We start from the raw sequence: 20,784 nt of genomic DNA on the forward strand, positions 1-20,784 counted from the left end.
GGATGAATGTTCCAAAATTTAGTTGCAGCTATTTTAGTACCCAAACTCAGTCAGGTTTAAAGCTGTACATTTTATGAAATTTCGTAATCCTAATGGTTGCATTACCATTAAAACATTTTACAACACATTTAATTGTATCTTAATGTTAATATTATTTTGGCTTTAGCAACTTTTTTGGCCTTAGGCTACAATCTTATTATACATGCTTACCTGGGAGTAAGTCCCACTGAGCTCAGTGAGAATAACTCCTGAGAAGGGATTGCAATATAAATCTCCGACTAAACCTAAGGTCATGGGAGATGCACAATGGAATGCAATATGGCAATATTGCTACTTAAAATTCACTGCACTTCTATTCTTTATAGCTTCAAGAAGTGTGTTAATGGAGACACTGCCTCTGAATTACTGATAAGAGTTCTATGCAGTCTTAGAGAATAAGAAAGAAGTGGGGTATTGTTGGAAAATGTAATTGAAATTCTACTCTTTTGAATTCTGGAAACATCAGGTTTTATTTTCTAGTACATTTTGTAACCTACAGTTTACATGGCAAACTTGGCTCCCCACAGTTGCATAGAGTTGCCAGCTTCCTGTAGCAAGTATCATACTAACGTTTTGCTTGCATATTTCTGATTTGTTTCCTTAAAAATTGATTTCTTACAATAGAGAACAGGATGACTTAAGAAGCCTTGCCTAAAAACAAAACAAAAAACAAGCCTCTTCTTAAAATAGGAGATTAGGAAGAGAGATAGGAGGAAATGGAACGAAGGTTCTGGGAAACTACAAGTTTCTTAACTCCCTTTCCTTGATGTGTAGCCTTCTTCATTTTCCCAGATAGACTTGAGGTCTGTCATTCCCATTCTCCCAGAATCAGCCAGAAGATATTAAGTGCTATCTCACAACACTTAACCACTTTAAAGGGGGCACAGGATACATATGCCCAAGCACCATGTTCATTTAGGGTGTCTAATACATTCACCTCCCATCATCCTGAGACCAGGTTATCAATTTTGAACATAGAGAAATCCACCATTGGGTCCACATGCTACACATTTTAAATCAAAATCATTTTTGAGGAGCTAAGACAAAAGCAAATTTATTAAACCTTTACATTCTACAGGTAAATTCAAAACATTTGGATGACCTTATTGGTTTTCTTTTTTTGCAAAAGACGTCCAACTCCCCATAGAGGAAACCCTTAGAATACTTCCCACTATTTATACTATTTAAATTGAAGACTCAGTTGAGGACTTGCTCACCTCACATTCCTTCCCTCTACTCTTCAAACCTTACATTTTATTACAAGTTGAATAGTAAACAAAAGTGTAAGGCAGTCTAAGAGAGCTGAAATTCTTCCAGAAAAAAAATATCTGTAGCCACTATTTCTTAAGTGTTAGGAGCACATGATTGAAAGATCAAAGCCATGGCCATTCTACAAACAGTAAATTAAACACCCGCTTTTATAGCCTCTCGCGTGCGGAAACCTTTACTCCATATGCAAATTGCATTTTTGTGAAACAAGCATGTAAAACTAATTAGAAGAGAGTTTATATTTATTATTTCAATCTTGTCTGAATTAGAAAAAACAATAATCCAGCGCCATAGCCTCTTTTTCCGTAGCTGCCAAAAGAAATTCTCTCTTAAAAGCTGGGTTTTGCAGTTAGATGTAAGGCTGCTTAGTTTGCCCTTATAATGTTGAAGTGAAGAAAAGAGAAGTAAAAATTTTTGTCTCTGCTTTTTCAGAAGCCTTGTAAGAAGTCTTGGAGTTGAGTGACTATTTCTGTATCCACAGTTTCCATGAGCGCCTGAAAGCCTTGTTCTCCCAGCAATTCCTGTTGTGCTTTTAGCTTCTCATATACAAATTGCTGCAGCGACACAGAGTGTACTGGATCCTTCAGTGCAAGCTGTGGGATACAGATAAGAACAATATATAATAATGAAAACAGCAGGCAAACCCAGGGCAACGATGACTCATTCATCTATTTTATAATCTAAGTTGGAGTAAAAAAGAAAAGAAAACCTTTTGTTTTCTGCAATTCTTACATCTGCCCGTTCCAAATTCTTCCAAAGAGGAACTCTGCTATTTCATCCATTGAAATTAATCTTTAGCTGCAGTGCTCATTAATTTAACATTGCTCACATCCCCAAATGACAGATATCTTCATTTTTGCAGTTTTACCTCTCTCAGGAAATTTTAAAAGCCTAAGTACCACTGTTAAATTTCTCATTAGCCAACTCAGACAGATGCTACACCAAAAAATAGCTCAGAATACCCAGGCTAAAAAAGTGTGAGGCAAAGCAAATAGGTGTTAAGATCTGCACATCAACAGAGCTACAGACTCAGCCCAAACGCCAAACAGATTTACTTTCAGATTGGTCTGACTGATCTTTCTTTCTCTGATTATAAACATATATATTTATTATTTGAAGGTTGTGGAGTCTCTTTCAATTCTCCAGCGCTCAGTGAGATACACACAGTGCCTTCTGGCAACGTTTCAAAAGTGAAGGTTTAGAAAATACCAAGTTTCAATAGGTATTTCTACGAAGCATGGAAACTGAGACTATCACCTTCCCAAGTAATTGCTGAAGAATCTCCTTCAGCCATAAAAACAACCATGTTCTCTAACTGTGCAAGACATTGTTCAGAGAAATCTATGGGGAAATCTACAGGGAAACTGAGAACATAAATTGCAAAGTTCTGTTTGAGAAAAGCACCTTATGTCATGTAACATTAGCTATTTGATGGAAAACTGCATTTCCAACAGATTGACTGATTTTAAAAATACCCTCCCCCCAAATCATTCAATGAAGGGGAGAGAAACTTGAAGAAAACTCTAAAATGGCAAACTATACCTTCAAACAGAAGCTTACATGGAGATTTACAATGGTGATTTACAATGAATTAATAGTAGCGTCTGTGTCCAAGGTTTGGGATTGGGTTCAAAATTAAAAGTGAGTTTACCACCACAAACGTCAATAAGATACAACTGAAGGGTTAATAGGAATTATAGTATGGAAAGTTGCAATATTAGGAACAAAAACAAATATGGATGCTCTTTGCTTGGAAAGCCTAGAACCTGTCCATTACTGGTCAAGAAACTCTTCTACTCTTTTGAAATAAAGAACAGCTCTGTTGGAAGGTTTCCAAATCTTTCCCATCCTCAAATTCTTATCTTTTCTGAGATTGCATGCTCTTTAATCCTTTCTCCTGTTTGTCCCTGTGGTTGTGTGGTTAGAGTGTCACTTTGCAAAACTAGAAGTTTCGATTCTAGACCTGCTTGTGTCTTTCTCCCGTCCAACGTCACTCTTGTCTTCTGTGATGCCAAAAAGTGAATTTCCCCTGTGAAGTGTACCTTATGGTGCCATTGGCCCTAGAGTAGTGGGACCAGAGAATGGGATGTAAGAAAAAGAGGTGTCTTGATATATATTTCTTTTTAATTATGTAAGAGCAACTGAAAAAAATAATTTGCTAAATTCTGCAATTTTGTTCTGCAAATTGTTATGTACTACTTTATCAAATTAACGATTATTTGCCTGTCACAGTACTGTTGTCTGAACAAAGACCTAAATAGGGATAGCCCTGCTTCATCCTGTGCAGTTTAACTGTCAACTTATTAATAGTATCTCATCTCCCTAGGCAACAATAAGAAATCACTTATTCTGTCAGACTAGTTTAACCAACCTTAGCAGTTTTCTAATTATGAGAGCCTCTCCAAAATATTTTTAGCCGGCAGCAGCTTCCTTGATAGAACAGCTTAGTTAGCTGTGCCGCATCCCAACAAAATGTTAAAATGGAAGTTTACTAAAGCTATCATATTTTCAGAATCCAGCAGAATAAAAGTGATCAATGTGGAAACATACAAAGCTAATGTTGGCATTACAAATGTAGATGTTATAAAAGGTAAAGGGACCCCTGACCATTAGGTCCAGTCGTGGCCGACTCTGGGGTTGCGGCGCTCATCTCGCTTTACTGGCTGAGGGAGCCGGGGTACAGCTTCCGGGTCATGTGGCCAGCATGACTAAGCTGCTTCTGGCGAACCAGAGCAGCACACAGAAACGGTGTTTACCTTCCCGCCAGAGTGGTACCTATTTATCTACTTGCAGTTTGACGTGCTTTCGAACTGCTAGGTTGGCAGGAGCTGGGACTGAGCAACGGGAGCTCACCTCGTCGCGGGGATTCGAACTGCCGGCAAGCCCAAGAGGCTCAGTGGTTTAGACAACAGCGCCACCCGAGTCCCATGTAGATGTTATAGCCATGTACAGTTTCCCAGATTAAGCGCTGTGTCCAAAAAACTCATTGTGTGTTTGGAACAACTTCCGCAAGCTCCACAGAACTTCCCCCATACGTTGGTGGTGGGAGAGCAGGGAGAGGGAAGTCCCACTGCGTTCATGGAAGTCAAGTCCGCATCCCAGTTATTCACAGTTGGATACAACCCAGTGTATCTAGCAGTTAGTTAAAAGCACTGACTGCTTGGTGTGGTGGGTTGATGTGAGGTGGCCATTTTGGCATATAAATAGGATAGAAATAAGTAAGTAATAACTACACACACACACACACACACACACACACCTCTGCATGTGCTTTTAGGAGGGGCCCACCTCCAATATGTGATGCCTGACAATGTTATTTGAGGCATTTTTTAAAAAAATTAAAAACTAGCTTTGTGGCAATGGCTGCTGCTGTTTCATTTCCGTAAGAACACAATAAGCTGCACCGCAGAATGAACATCAGTGCCAAGAGACTAATATTTAACTGGGTTTTAGAAATTTAGGCAGATCTGCAAATGTCTCTGAGGCAATGAGACTAAATAGTCCCAAGTGCTTAAGTATCCTAGAGAAAAGCAATTTGAAAATCACATTAATAATTTATATTTTGTACAATTAGTTGGTGTATTGTTGCATTTTTATTTTTTACTCCATTATACAGTTTGTCTGGCTACACAGGCACTTAATGCCTATTTTTGCTCGTATCTTATAATTATGGTTTAATCAAAGAATATTCAAATGTTTAAAGTAAAACATTAGCACTAAAAAGACTGTCTTTAGTGAAACAACACAACACAGATATCACAAACTTGGGTTTGTGCCCAGGCTTTACCGTCAGCAAGTCTTACTTGGCTGTGAGGTGAAAGGAGGGCTTTTTCTGTGGTGGGTGGCCCCTGAACTACAGTATTTCCACACCATGTATTTAAAGCACACGGTTTCCCCCAAAGAATTCTGGGAACTGTCCGTTGATAAGGATGCTGGGGATTTTTATATCCCGGGATTCTTTTAAGCCTTGTGCTTTAAATGTGTGGTATGAATGTGGCTTTAATTTCTCTTGCATCTTATTGAAAACTGGAAAACTTTTGCTATTGGTAAATTGAGCTTTTTTGGGGGGGGGGGGGAAACGACTGATAATTTGGCTTTTGTTCAGAAATCTGTATTACTGTTTCTAGCCTTGATTCTAATTTATTGTATATTATACTTTAGTTTTCAACATATTTACATGAACCATTTTGGGAATATTCCTGCTGAAAGATGACATACAAATATAGCATGCTAATAAAAACAACACCTGTAATTCTACACTGCTGACTTAAATGCTCCGTAGTTTTGTATTTTGGCAGCTTTATTGCTGCTAAGCAGTAAAGCTGCTAGGGGATGGGGGAGAAACCCATAAACTACCAATTTCACTGGAGAACTGAATTAATAAATTTATGTTCTAGCATAATTTACATACACTATCAGATGGAAACACAGTCAGTATTTTATAATGTACCTTCTATGAAAATATCTATATTTGTTTACCTCCTTTTAGGACTTGCTTTGGGGAGTGCGCCTTCAAAAAGGCAATATATATTTCTAAAGCGCCTTAATTTTAGATCATCTTGACTAAAATGTAAGAAATAAAATTAGTATACTTGTTTGGATGATTAAATCCTGGCATGTACAAGTTTTATGGACCCCACACACAACTTCTTTGCTCCTCGTTCCACAACTATAAAGTTGGCTCTGTGTATGTCTGCCTTATTAAGCCAGGATTTGATCATCTAATCCATGTAAGAGTTATAAAATGCTTCCTCGCCCCAGGTGAGATCAACAATACCCTTACCCAAAGTCTCCATCCTTTCATTAATATATACAGTTCATACTGGCCCCTATTAAAAAGTGCTAGAACAATAATTTTATATCATTTGCACTCAATGAAGAATGTATCGAAAACGTCCAAATTCAAATGAAGTACGACGCTAATGAGATTTGATTTCATGCTTAATGAATCCAAAACTTATTCTAGGTGATCTCATGTCAATAACTGAGAGGTAACCTAATTATACTCTTTGAAATCAATCACTACAAAGAGACAAATTATTTCAGTCATTAATGTATTTTTCAATTAGAGTGTATTACAATGTAGAATGGGGGGGGGGGGGAGAAACTAAACAAACTACAATTCATAATGCAATGCTATTAAATCCTGCAAATAAAAATTGCTCATGATTAATCAGCATGTTCTTAAAGATTTTCAAAGCATATTACGCTAAACAAAGATTAAGTCACAAAATAGGGTTTTTAATATATATTGCTGGTTCTAAAAAGCAAGATTATATTTTTTTCTACTACAATATAAGGAATTGGAAGACTGGAACTAGAGCTTACAAAAAGCAGCAGTCCTGAGTTTCCTCGTCTTTCCTATGCCATTGCCTACCATGACAGAATCTGTGAAGTACAGTGTTATCTCGGGTTAAGCACTTAATTCGTTCCGGGGGTCCGTACTTAACCTGAAACTGTTCTTAATCTGAGGTACCACTTTAGCTAATGGGGCCTCCTGCTGCTGCTGTGCCGCCAGAGCACAATTTCTGTTCTCATCCTGAAGTAAAGTTCTTAACCTGAAGCACTATTTCTGGGTTAGCGGAGTCTGTAACCTGAAGCGTATGTAACCTGAGGTACCACTGTACCATGGCTTATCATGAACAAGCAGTGAGTACGTTGCTGAATTGCTCCCATTTCTGTCCTCCCTTCACTGAACTGGAAGGAACAAACCTTGGCCTTTGTATATAAGGGCATGTGTATACCAATGCTCATGGTTTGTTTCTCTAAAAGAAACTATGTAAGCCAGTAACTAATCTTGGCCTGGCACTCTGGTTTGTTTGCAGAGAAACAAACCATGAACACAGGTTCATACACCATGGCAAGCCAAGATTTGTGCTTCAAGCCATGGCTCCCAGGCCAAGAAAGGGAGGAACAAAACAGGAATGATTCAGCAGCAAGCACTGGCAATGTGCAATTGTACCCAGTGTCTAGTTTTCGCCTCGGAATCTCAGCATAAAAATCCATGTACTCTGAACCAGCTGAAAAATTCTAACTAGAGGTTCTAATAGTATCACACAACATGGCTGGATTAAGTGTTAAAACACTTTTTTTTTTTTTTGCATGTCTGCTTACTCATATGGTTGTACCTGCCACAGAGTAAAATTCCGAAGAGGCTACTATGTGGTTTTTGGCATCTAAATCCATCCACTTGGAAACACGTTAGTAGCTGAGGGCCTTTTGGTGTGTGCTCATGGACTGCAAGATATATGTATTTTGAAATTAGAAATTATGATATATTCATTTGGAATGAAAGCGGGTGGAATAGAAATCAAATACAGTCGTACCTCGGGTTACATATGCTTCAGGTTACAGACTCCACTAACCCAGAAATAGTACCTCGGGTTAAGAACTTTGCTTCAGGATGAGAACAGAAATCGTGCGGCGGCGGAGCACAGCGGCAGCAGGAGGCCCCATTAGCTAAAGTGGTGCTTCAGGTTAAGAACAATTTCAGGTTAAGAACAGACCTCCAGAACGAATTAAGTTCTTAACCAAAGGTACCACTGTACCTAACTCAATACATAATAAACATTCACAGCACACAAATGTCTTTTTGTCTTTATGAATACAATTTGTGATGATTTAGGATTTCAGTGTTAAAATGGCTCCCAGAAATTTTGCTGAGGACCACCAATCAGGTCAAATCTTAATTCTAATCACAAACAAGGCCATTCAGACTAATCAGATTCAATGAGAAAGCAGAAGAAGCTCTCAAAAACCAAAGAAGTGTTGTGACTTTAAGTGGCTCAGCAGCCACTAAATCTACTTACGTAGAAAGAAAAATGATTTTAACTTTATGACCCCCCCCCAAAAAAAGGAATTCTTTTTTTTAAATATTTATTAAGAATTTTTATAAGAGAAAAGCATAAATAACAAACAACATTGCTTATGTCATACACAAAATTTCATAACTCGTTTGGACTTCCTCACGTCTCCCGCTCCCACTTACATTGTTAAAAAGTTTTTTCAAGCAAATTATCATCTTGTTTACAATCTTATATCCACTCGTTTAAATATAATCTGATAGTTCTCCCAAAGGATTTGTCTTTTCCTTAATCTCACTTATCATCTAATTTCAATCTAGTTTAGTGGTGGCCAATTATTTATGATCAAGCATCCTTCTTAACATTCAATCAAATTACAATATTTTTGTAAATAAGTTTTAAATTTCTTCCAATCTTCTTCCATCCTTTCTTCTCCCAGGTCTCGGATTCTGCCGGTCATCTCTACCAGTTGCATATAGTCTATCAGCTGCATCTGCCATTCTTCTAGTGTGGGTAGATCTTGAGTCTTCCAATTCTTGGCAATGAGTATCCTTGCTGCTGTTGTTGCATACATAAAAAATGTTCGGTCCTTCTTTAACACCCTCTGGCCGACAATACCCAAGAGGAAGGCCTCTGGTTTCTTGGTGAAGGTATACTTAAATACATTTTTCAGCTCATTATATATCATTTCCCAGAAGGCCTTCACTTTAGGGCAGGTCCACCAGAGGTGAAAGAATGTTCCTTCATTTTCCTTACATTTCCAACATTTATTATCAGACGAATGGTATATTTTGGCAAGTTTAACTGGGGTCATGTACCATCTATATATCATTTTCATTACATTTTCCTTCAAAGCATTGCATGCAGTGAAGTTCAGCCCAGTGGTCCACAACCTTTCCCAGTCCTCAAACATAATGTTATGCCCAATATCCTGTGCCCACTTTATCATAGCAGATTTAACCAGTTCGTCTTGTGTATTCCATTTTAACAGCAAGTTATACATTCCTGATAGTACCTTAGTCTTTGGTTCTAACAGTTCTGTCTCCAACTTCGATTTCTCCACCTGGAACCCTAGTTTTTTGTCATTTTTAAAAACTTCTTTAATCTGGGCGTAATGTAACCAGTCTCGCACTTTACCCTCCATTTTCTCCAAACTCTGCAATTTCCAATTGTCACCGTCTTTTTCTAATATTTCCCAATATTTTGGCCATTTGGCCTCCATATTGGGTCTTTTTCGGGCCTTGGCTTCCAGAGGGGACAGCCACCTCGGAGTTTTGTTTTCCAATAAGTCTTTGTATTTTGTCCAGACATTAAATACTGCTTTCCTGACAATATGGTTCTTAAAGGCCTTATTGATCTTAACTTTATCATACCATAAATATGCATGCCAGCCAAAAGCATTGTTAAAACCTTCCAAGTCCAACACATCAGTGTCTTCAAGAAGTAGCCAGTCTTTTAGCCAGCAGAAAGCTGCGGCTTCATAGTACAGTTTTAAGTCTGGCAGGGCGAAGCCCCCTCTTTCTTTCGCATCAGTTAATATCTTAAACTTAATTCTGGGCTTTTTGCCCTGCCAGACAAATTTAGAAATATCTCTCTGCCACTTCCGGAAACACTCCGTCTTGTCCACAATTTGCAATGTTTGAAACAAAAACAACATCTTTGGCAATACATTCATCTTAATAGCAGCAATTCGGCCTAACAGAGAAAGCTTCAATTTTGACCAACTGTCCAAGTCTCTCTTAATTTCAGACCAACATTTTTCATAATTATCCTTAAATAGACTCAGATTTTTTGCTGTTATGTTTACCCCTAGGTACTTTACTTTTTTAACCACAGTTAGTTCTGTTTCTCTCTGAAACCGTTCTGACTCTGTATCTGTCAAGTTTTTCCCCAACACCTTGGTTTTCTGTTTATTTAGTTTGAATCCCGCCACCCGACCAAAGTCTTGAATCAGTTGTAATACTCTTTTTGTACTAGATTCTGGCTCCTGCAAAGTCAAGACTAGGTCATCTGCAAAAGCTTTAAGTTTATATTGTTTCGCTCCGACCTGAATCCCTTGCACCAACCGGTCCCCTCTAATCCTATTCAAGAGCACCTCCAGGACCGAAATGAATAACAGAGGGGAAATCGGGCAGCCTTGTCATGTACCTTTTTCAATTTTAAACTCTTCTGTAACCACATTGTTAACTATCAATTTTGCCTTCTGCTCTGAGTATATTGCATCAATCCCATTCTCAAAACCCCGTCCCACTCCCATTTCTTTTAAATTTCTCTTCATAAATTTCCAAGAGATATTATCAAAGGCCTTCTCCGCATCTATAAAAATTAACACTGCTTTTGTGTTTATGTTTGTTTGCAAAAGTTCCAAAATGTCAATGATGTTCCTTGTGTTGGCAAACATATGTCTACCTGGGAGAAAGCCTGCCTGATCTTTATGAATTACTTCATTTAAGACTCTTTTAAGTCTTCTTGCCAAAATATCTGCAAATATTTTATAATCCACATTTAAAAGGGAGATGGGACGGTAGTTCTTAAGTTGTGTCTTCTCAATTTCCAATTTTGGTATCAATGTGATGAAAGCTTCCTTCCACGATTCCGGCACCTTCTTTCCCTCCATAATTTCGTTGCTGACCTCCATCAATGGTTGTATCAAATAATCTTTTAATGTCTTATAATACTTGGAGGTCAAGCCGTCTGGCCCTGGAGATTTGCCCAATTTCATGTTCTGAATGGCTTGTTCAATCTCTTGTCATGTTATTTTGCTGTTCAGGAGTGATCTATTTTCTTGTGAAAGCTTTTTAAGTCCATTTTTCCCCAAAAATTGTTTAATCTCAGCCTCATTCTGCGGCCCTTGAGTATATAGTTTTTTGAAATATTTCTGAAAACACTTTCTAATCTCCACGGGGTTCTGAATGTTTCTTCCTTCAATTTCCAAATTTGTGACTACATTTAACTTTTGTCTCTTCTTCAACTGCCAAGCCAGCAGTTTCCCACATTTATTTGCTGATTCGAAAGTTTTTTGTCTCATTAATTTGATCTTCCATTCTATTTCCTGGTTCATCAGTTTAGAATATTGTGCCTGATGGAGTTTAATTTCTCTCAGAGTCGTCTGTGACTTCGGATTCGATCTTAACTTCTTCTCTAACTCTTTAATTTTCTCCAAGATCTTGTCTTTCCTCTCATTTTGTGTTCTTTTTTTAACAGCATTCTGTTGTATCAAGAACCCCCTCATCACAGCCTTGCTTGCGTCCCAAATGATTCTTTTTTCCACCGTAGTGCTCATGTTTATCTCAAAATAGTCCTTTAAGACTTTTTGGGCCTTCTTGAGAATCTCCTGATCTCTAAACAAATTGTCATTCATCTTCCATCTAAAGGAACCGGTTGGTAGAAGTGTCATGTCCATTTTCAGTGCATTATGGTCGGAGCAGGTCTTTGGGCAGATTTCCACTTTCCTGACCTTGGGTGCCAGACCTCTAGTTATCCATATTTGGTCGATTCTTGTCCAAGTCAGCTGGGCTTCAGAGAAGAATGTTCCTTCTTTTCCCAAGGGGTTATTCGTTCTCCAAATGTCAATCCAGTCCATATTGTCTGTCATTTCAAAAAAGGTCTTTGGTAGTCTGCCATCTTTCGTAACATTTTGGCTTTGTGACTTATCCATGTAAGTTGATACGACTCCATTCATGTCTCCCATCATAATGATGTTGTCATAGTCCAGATACTCCAGCATAGTCTCATGCAACTTCTTATAAAATTCCGATTTTCCTTCATTTGGTGCATAAATTCCTAATAGCAGAATCTTCTCTCCTTGGTGTTGTATTTCGATTGCCAAAATTCTTCCATGTTCATCTTTAAATAGAAATTTAGGTGACAGGCTCTCTTTTGCATAAATCACCACGCCTCTCTTCTTTACTGTGTCTGAAGATATAAATTCCTGACCAAGTCTTTTGTTTATTAACACTTTTCTATGGAGCCTAGTCACATGTGTTTCTTGTAGACAAATAATGTCCAATTGTTCCTTTTTTAATATATGAAAAATTTTCCTCCTTTTTTCCGGAATATTGCAGCCATTTATGTTCCAACTCAACAGTTGCAGAGACATCCTGAATAAATCTGGTTACTTTTCTGGGGGTGGTACCTTGTTGGCTGGGTCTTCAGAATCCAAGGGTACCAGTGCCTCTGGTGCTCCAGGCCCTGAAGGTAATTCAAGTCCTTTTTGAAGGTCCTCTCCGTACACGTTTAGAAATTTGTCTCTATCTTCCAATGTTCTAATTTTAATCTTCTTCCCTCTGAAAGTAAAAGATAGTCCTTGAGGAAAGTCCCACCTGAAGATGATTACGTTGCTCCTCAGCAGTCTTGCTAGTTCCAAGTACTCAGATCTAAGATCCAAAAGTTGTTTAGGAATGTCCTTGTAAATTTCAATTCTTTTGTCCAAAATGACCAGTGACTTTCCGTAATGCAGGCCCAGGATCTTGTCCCTTTCCTCCTTTGATCTCAATGTTATCAAACAGTCTCTGGGTTTGTCTTTCTTTGTAAGTCTTCCAAGCCTGAAAGCTGATACAATTTTAAAGTCTTTTTCTTCTAAGTTCCAGAACTTGGAGAATATTTTGGTCAGAAACTCAGCTAAGTTGTCTTCTTCCACTTCTGGGACCGACCTTATCCTCAAATTAGTCTCCCTGTTCCGTAATTCAATCATAGAAAGGTAGGTCTGGTGTTCTCCTACTTGTTTACTGAGTGGTCTCACCTCTTTTTCTAGCTTTCCAAGTCTTTGGCTGGTATCTTCAGCCAATTTCCGATTTTCACCTGTAGCCTCCTTCAATTCTCCAATTGCTTGTGCATTCTGTGCCACTTGTCCAGTTAATCTATTTAGACATTCTGTGTTTTGATCGATTTAAAATGTTTGCTCATCAGCTTTTTTATCCAAGGATTCAACTCTCTTGTCCAAAGATTCCAATTTTTCATAGATTTTCTCTAAGATAGAAACAGTTGTTCCAGAGGCCATATCTTCCAATTGTAATTCCTCAGTTTCTCCTTCTCCTGCCCTTGGCAGGGATGCAGCTTCTTCCTCAGAAAGTAAAATAGGCACAGACGATCTACGTGGCTGTAAGGCTGTGGCTAAGGTTGTTTGTCTAGTTCTTACTCTATGTTCCTTTTCTTTGGGCTCCTTTTCTTTAGGCTCCTTTTTTCTTGCACCACTCATTCCAAAGTTATCTAAAAGTCAAGGTCAGGCTGAGTTGTTTCCCATGAGAAAGAGACGGCCCAGATGGTAACAGTCAAACAGGAGGCCGGGAAAGAGAAAGTAAAATAATGCCACTGCTGTAAATTCCAAAACCTCTAGGGGGAGCTTAAAAAGTCTTTCGGGAAGAGATCAATTCCAATAAAGTTCATAAAATCAAGATTAATGTCCAGGAACCTTCAAGTAATAAATTTTAGCAGAGTTGGTATTAAATGAACACAATGTCTCAAATAGTGCTTGCTGGTATTCCAAATGATGCCTCAAAGTAGCAATTCCAGACCCCTCAGATTGTTTCCAAGTTTAAATTCAAAGTATCCAAATCTGCAGGCTGACTGCTACAGTTACTCAGGCAGTTCCAGCACCTGGGTTTTTAACTTAAGTTGTAATTCCAATAGGAGAAGATGTCACAGTCCAAATTGGAAACACAAAATCCAATGCTTACAGTCCTATTCTGCTTCAAAGGAGGTTCAGTGGGTGCTCAGATCCATTAGGTTAAAAGTTCACTCTCTGCCTCCACACCTCCTGCTCTTTGCTTTGAAGTTCAGTAGCAGCGGAAGACGGACTTCCTTTTTTTCGTCAATCCGCTTTCAGCCAAATTCCGTTGCTTTTTAGAGCTTTTAAAATTTCGAAAGTCCTTATTACTCACGGATTGTTGCTTTCCGAAACGTAGATTCAGGAAGAAAGGTCAGTGCTCACCGGCAACAGCTTCGCGGCTTCACTCCGTTGACTGCGGAGCGACCCTCAGCGCCGCTACCCCCTCCGCGATCCGGAGCCCCTTACGGGGTTCCTTCAACGTTTTGGGGGCAGCTCCTGGCGCCCACCGGGTCCCAAGACCGCAGGCTTCTGCCGCCTGCGGTTTTCCGATGTGGGTCTCCGCTTCGCCATAGCGGACGACCCGTTTCAACGGAGCTTCCCTCTCCTGTTTAGAAGAGGGCAGCCATTACCGTTCGCGCCGCCTCCGGAATTCTTGTCATTCTAATTTCTAGGGTTTGTGATAGTTCTTCACTTAGCCAACAGGAGGCATTCTTCACCAAACTTTAAAGTACTACAGTCTAACTTCACAAGTTGAGACATTTCACAACTCAGTTTCTGTTTCTCTGTTCCCTTCTGTGTTGGTGTCAGCAGTTCAAGTGTAATATACCTAGTAATAGCAGCCAGGAAAGGCCTAGGTAAACCAGCCAAGTTTTCAGCAAACCCCACAAACCTCATTAGAACCTTTGATAAGTAGAAAAAAGAATTCCATTAATGAGCCTGGATAGTAATTTTCTGTTTCTTGTCGTTCATATAGGGGAATAATCTCCCTTTGCCTTACTTCTGTCTTATACAAAATATGTCTTTTATTCTTGCATGTTGAACTATGTCTTTCTTCTGCTTCTATTCCTCATTAATGATGATTAGTGTTTCATACTGCTGTAACATTTTCAAGCTATAGGCTTATAAGTAAAACATATCTAATTCTGAAGCTGCAATCTTATGCACACCCACTTGGAGGTAAGTTCCATTTAACTTAGGAGGACATACCAGCAAAGACAGTATTTATTTCTCTCATGTGAGTCATTTTTTCCCATAGAAACAAAACCATAAACCTCCCTGGAATTAATTTATGGTTTTAATCACTGTATCTTGCTTAATTATAATATGGACATCTGTGACTCATTGGGTGGCTACAGAATCTAGAGCAACTACATGCACTTCACGGAAGCATGGCTGTGTCTCACTATGGAATCCTAAAATACTTCCCTTGTATTTCTGATCATTGTCTATTTGCAGTAACGTTTGTAGTGTGAAGCCGTTAGAAATATAGGAATGAGCGCCCTGAAACTCAATTTAGATTATCAAGTAAAACTTTTAAAATTCTACTTTTCAGGAATGTTATTCCTGTCACGTGCAGGGCCAATTAGAACAGCAGAGTTTCAATTTGTGGGTGATAGAGTTGTGTTGAGAGAACACAACTGGATTTTTCAGGAGTGAGGAACACCATCGGTATTTGAGATAATATTAAATGACAAACGAACACTCCCCACCCCTTCTTTTGCAGAACACATTCTTTAAAGGAACTGGATATATTGTGAAGTATTATTGACCAGTGAAGCAAGAGCGCATGGATACCCATGGTTTGGGGGCCAGTGGTCAAATCTCAAGTGACATAGGTGCCCACATGCATGACAATCACCGACTCCTTCCTTGTTCTATTAGCCTATCATTATAGCTTGTGGTTCCCACAAACTTCATAATCAGGAAAGGCAAATGATTTGAAATAAACCTAATTTAAAAACTGGGCATGAAAGCAAACTAGCCTCAGGATGAACTTCCTAATCTGTTTCAAACGGGAGTATGAACATTCCTATTCCTTGCCCTATGAGCTGGGACTAGCACTCAGTTGCTAGGATAGCAAGCTCTCTTGCCGAGTCACACACAAGGAGTTCTTCATGTGATCTTCCTACCCCCTTTAGTCAGAGGACAGAATCATGTTTTCGGGGTCTCTGCTAGCATGGAGCATCAAATTCACACCAGCTGCTCACTCAGAGGAGGGAGAATGAACCAAATGCCAGTCCCTACTATGTGGAACCACTGGTCAATAAAATTATCACCAGTTATCTAGTATCCCCCCCCCCCATTTATAATCTTGTTCTTGCAAGTTTTGCAGACCATATATATATAAGTATGCATATTGTGTGTGTGTACATATGTGTAGTTTTTTAAATCAACCGCATACTAAATTATCCATGTGCCCTATATTTTGAATGTTATATAAAAGGGGATCAATTATCTTGCTTTTCTTTGTTATTTATTGATGTAGGTTTTTACTATTCTAAACACACACATGAATTAAAGAAGATCCTCTGTGCATAAAATGTTTCCTTACTTTTGATCATTTTCAAGCCATTATTTCACATTTTTTCAACACTCTATTTTTTATTTTTTTAAAAAAAGCTATTAACTCTAAGCAGTTATTCTAAGCAGGAGTACGTTATTCTCAGTTTGTGAGGAATAACTCCTCAGTCTGTCATAAACTGCCCTGAGCTATGTTTTTAAAAAGCAAAAGGTTAGATTATTAAGTTCCCTGCTCCAGGTTACAGGCACTGGAGGTGCTAAATTAAGATGTGAACAAGATGGGAAAAGCCAAGTCTTAATAACTTTTAAGAATGGCAGTGTTAATTATCAAATCTTTAGAGCAAAATATACTGGCAATTTGGTATGTAAAAAGCAAAGGAGGAAGGGACCCCAGAGTTTTGCATGAAAACTGAAGTCTACAACAGAATATCTGAGGTAACTTTAATCTGTTTTAGTATTTTAACTTTTGTAAGTTTTAAAGTAAGGTTGTAAATTGTTGTTGATGTTAGTCTTATCTTTTTGTAAACTGCTTTGAGATTATTATTTTTTACAACCAAGCAATGTATAAATTTCATGAAATAAACAAGCGAATGAATGGTGGGCCAAATGGCAGCATTCTAGGATCCAACGACATGCACAACCAGTTCAGCATACCCAAAGGGGCACTGGGCTTATGTTGCTCAAATAGTGGCTCTCTGTGCCAGGCAGCGAACTGCTTTTGAAACTGAGGGGATTTTCAAAAGCAGCGTGTGATGTGGTATGCATTGGTCTGCTCTTCAAAAGTCAAACAATCCAAGGAATTCTAGAGAATCCTCTGGGTAAATTTTGAGTTTCCTCAGGCTTAATCTTCTAATTTCTTCTATATGTCTCCCTCCCTCCCTCTCTCTCTCTCTCTCTCCCTCTCTCCCCCCCCCCTCTCTCTCTGTGTGTGTGAATATGGTTGTAGTTTTCTGTAGAATCCAAAGATGCTGTTCCAAAGTCCAGCTATCACAATCCTGTCTATGCTGCCTTGTTTCTACAAACATGAACAGTAGAAGCATGAACATCACAGCCTAACTGCACAGTGCAGGATGGGGCTGAGTGTTTCAGGAACTACGGACATGATAGCAATTAAACCGAGGAACAAAAAAGTTGGTCTATGCCTGGCTAAATTACATCTTTCGACACTCGAAGTGCTGGGCACGTACCATCTTTTTCCTTTTGTCCTGCTCTGTGGGAGGCTCTTCTTCTTCCGTCACTTTGGGCTCTTCAGAAAGAGACATCAGCATGCAACTAAAAAAACAGGATGCAAATAAATTAGGGCTTTCAACTTAGGCATGCCAAGAGAAGTTAAAAGTCTAATATACTTTTTTTTTTGGTCTTCTCATTCAAACTGTTTGTTGCATCCTCGTATAGGTTCACTGTACAAAGGGAATTGTGCTTGCAACGCAAGGTCACAAATGCAATGTTATGTTTGTCTTTGGGTCTGCGATTGGATCCTTAAAGATCTGTTTTGTAACTTTTAAAGCTCCATAGTGTGTGAGGGCTTCAAAGCAAGGGTATAAAACAAAAAACAACATTTACCTGTTGTTCACAAATAGATAAACACAAGAGGGAACCTGCACTGCTTCTTGAACTCTGTTTATAGCATCACTCCAAATTCTTTTGGATACAGGCAACAGAAGGCAATGAATGTAAAAGCCCCATTGATCAGTGCTCTACTTCCCTGTCTCTAGAATTGTAATCTCATGATAAATTGACTGTGTAAAAAGAGTTCATGAGCCAGGCACCCAGAGCAATCATCACAGATTGCTATGCCAGAAATCTCTTGATGAGGATGAGAGAAAACATGGATCGAAACACAACAGAACAATACTTTCAGGTGGAAGTGAAAAGTGGACTCAAGTATGCTTGTAACATGCCAATGTCTTCTGTAATTGCTGCTTTCCTCTGCAGGCATTTTTATGTATTTATTGCATTTATACCCTACCATTTTCTCCAAGGCTCTCCGCCTCCCCTGCGAGGTAGGTTAGGCTGAGAGGCAGTGACTGGCCCAAGGCCACCCAGTGAGCTTCATGGCTGAGTGGGGATTTGAACCCTGGTCCCCCACGTTCCAGTCTTACACACTCTAAACACTACACCACACTAGTTATATGCTATCACACATAAGAGAACATTTTTTTGTTGTTTCTGAATCCATGTGCAGATATCATGCAACCAAACAAGCCAACAACCTCAGCTTGGAGCCTGGAGTGCCACAGCCAATCAGTGGAGACAATACTGAGCTAGATGGGCCAATGGCCTGACTTGGTCTAAGGCAGTTTTTTCTGGCCTGTATTCAGTGTAGTAACTGTCTCATCTGCACAGGAATTTAAGCTTGTGCAGCAGGAACCCCACCTCTCCTTTTCGGACAACTGCTGGATTTCTCCAAAAGCTCTCTGAAGTGCTGGGGGGGGTGTGTCTCAAGCATAAATCTTTGTGCTGATGGAATGGTTTGTTGGCACTACATTAGCTAAAAATCTATGCTCCTAATTGCCTACTTTAAAATCCTTCAATAATTGCATACAGTTCCGTAAATCCAAATGAGAGGCTTATTTAAGCAGGCTTTATAAGCAATGATACCAATGCAAGTTGATCTAAACTAAACAAGTCTTGATCATCTGTACAAAAAAGTATGCACACATAAATATGGACATTTGTCAATGGCTGTATATAAAACCTGAATGCAAAATGATTACCGTATTTTTCTGTGTATAAGACTAGGTTTTTTCCCTAAAAAATAATGTCAAAAATTTGGGGGTGTCTTATACACAGATACATCTCTCCCCATTTTCTTAAATTGGAGTCCTCCAAAATAGGGGGCGTCTTATACATGGAGGTGTCTTATAGATGGAAAAATATGGTACTTATATTTGTGAGCCAACCTCTATTAAGGCATTGGCAATCTAGAACAGCCACACTAGTTCACACTTTTAAGCATCAAAGCATACAAATTTCATCTTAACATTCGTAAACAAGGTTGAGCCAAGATGATCTTGGCAGCTCATCAAATGCAACAGGCACAAACAAATTAAGCATTTCACTTAACTCTTTGAAAGTTCTTGTTTCCGTGTCTTCAGTCATGACATCGTGAAGCCCTTCTACGGAAATGTTTATGATGCCGCAAAATTTATCTTGGATAATACTGGAAAAGAACAGGAAAACGGTTTAGCTCAACTAACTAAACAGGAAATTTCCTCGGCACTTTTTAAAGGGAACACCTCCGGAGAGCGACTTCCTTTAATTTAGAGCTTACACTTGCAAGCAGCAACTCCAAACTACAAAAACTTTTGTAGTTTCTGTCTCGTGGGCAACTGCAAAACTGGCCATAGGGAAAATGAGAGCACACACACCAGGAAAACAAGACTTGCACAGCCCCCTCCCCAATAACTGGCTCCAAGCATTTACCTGCCAAACAGGTTTGGCGTGGTTAGCTCTGACAGTGCCAATCACATATTGGAAAGGGGGTGGGCTGGAATCAATCCTCTTGCCCCAAGCAGTTACTGTTAAAACTGACAGCACCGAACATCTGTCACGCCTGCATGTGAACCCAATTAAAAACAGAAGAAATGAAATGTGTACACCGCCCCAAGTGCTATATGGAGGAGTCCATCGATGGGAACGATAACTGAGGATCTGATCTTGAATATCAATTTACAGGGAATCCTCATCTGAAGTGCTGATTTCCCCGTGGATCGGAGGAAAATCTTTAAAAGCATGACTTGCTCTGTGGCAACTTGAATTAGTAATAGCACTGGTATATGCCTTGCGTACAATTAAATTCAAGATGCAGACACTCATCTCTGAAATTGTTGCGCAGTGTCCACAACTTGTGGTTAAAGCTCAGAATTAATGAATGTGAAGGACCTAATCTGTCAGCCTGATCCCATCTTGGGATGCCTGCAGGGTGTGTCTCTCGTATCTATTATGGCTGCTGCAAAGGTGACCTTTTTTATTTCTTGCACTTCCTTCATGTCCAGGGGTTTCGCCAATGAAGGGGAATATAAAAGCAAAATTCAGTGCAAGAAGATGGTGACTTTTAGAAGCATAAGAATTTTAATGAATCTCAAGAACATATTTCCCCCTCCAAAATTTTCCAAAACCTTTCATTTTAAAAGCAACAGCCCAGGTTATGGGTGCAATTCTAATCCCAGTTACTTAAGAGTAGGCACCACTGAGTTCAGTAGGATTTCTGAGCCAGTGTGGTATAGTGGTTAAGAGCAGTGGACTCGTAATCTGGTGAACCAGGTTCGCGTCTCCGCTCCTCCACATGCAGCTGCTGGGTGACCTTGGGCCAGTCACACTTCTCTGAAGTCTCTCTGCCCCACTCACCTCACAGAGTGTTTGTTGTGGGGGAGGAAGGGAAAGGAGAATGTTAGCCGCTTTGAGACTCCTTAGGGTAGTGATAAAGTGGGATATCAAATCCAAACTCTTCTAGCCATCGTTAGGATTACAGTGTAAGAGTCTACCAGCACTATAAATTTAAAGCAGTATCATATCACTTTAAACGCTCATGGCTTCTCACAAACGAATCCTGGAAACTATAGCTTGCTAAAGGTGCTCAGTTGTTTAAAAAGATGCTTATTT

The 20,784-nt window shown here is 39.3% G+C and overlaps 1 protein-coding gene across 6 annotated transcripts in view; it reads right to left on the bottom strand.

The window, feature by feature from the left end:
* Nucleotides 1–1,077: 1,077 nt before the first annotated feature.
* Nucleotides 1,078–20,784, bottom strand: part of IPO11 (importin 11) — an 82,501-nt gene continuing 62,794 nt past the window's right edge. For all 6 annotated transcript variants that reach the window (XM_083703444.1, XM_083703440.1, XM_083703441.1 and 3 more), the window contains exons 28-30: nt 19,247–19,342; nt 17,367–17,451; nt 1,078–1,901 (exon numbers count right to left, since the gene is read on the bottom strand). In XM_083703444.1, coding sequence (XP_083559570.1) covers nt 1,737–1,901; nt 17,367–17,451; nt 19,247–19,342 — 346 coding nt within the window. In that variant the 3' untranslated portion in view covers nt 1,078–1,736. The remainder of the gene's footprint in view (nt 1,902–17,366; nt 17,452–19,246; nt 19,343–20,784) is intronic.

The sequence above is a fragment of the Podarcis gaigeae genome, assembly GCF_964106915.1.
Source record: "Podarcis gaigeae genome assembly, chromosome: 11".
Lineage (NCBI taxonomy): Eukaryota > Metazoa > Chordata > Lepidosauria > Squamata > Lacertidae > Podarcis > Podarcis gaigeae.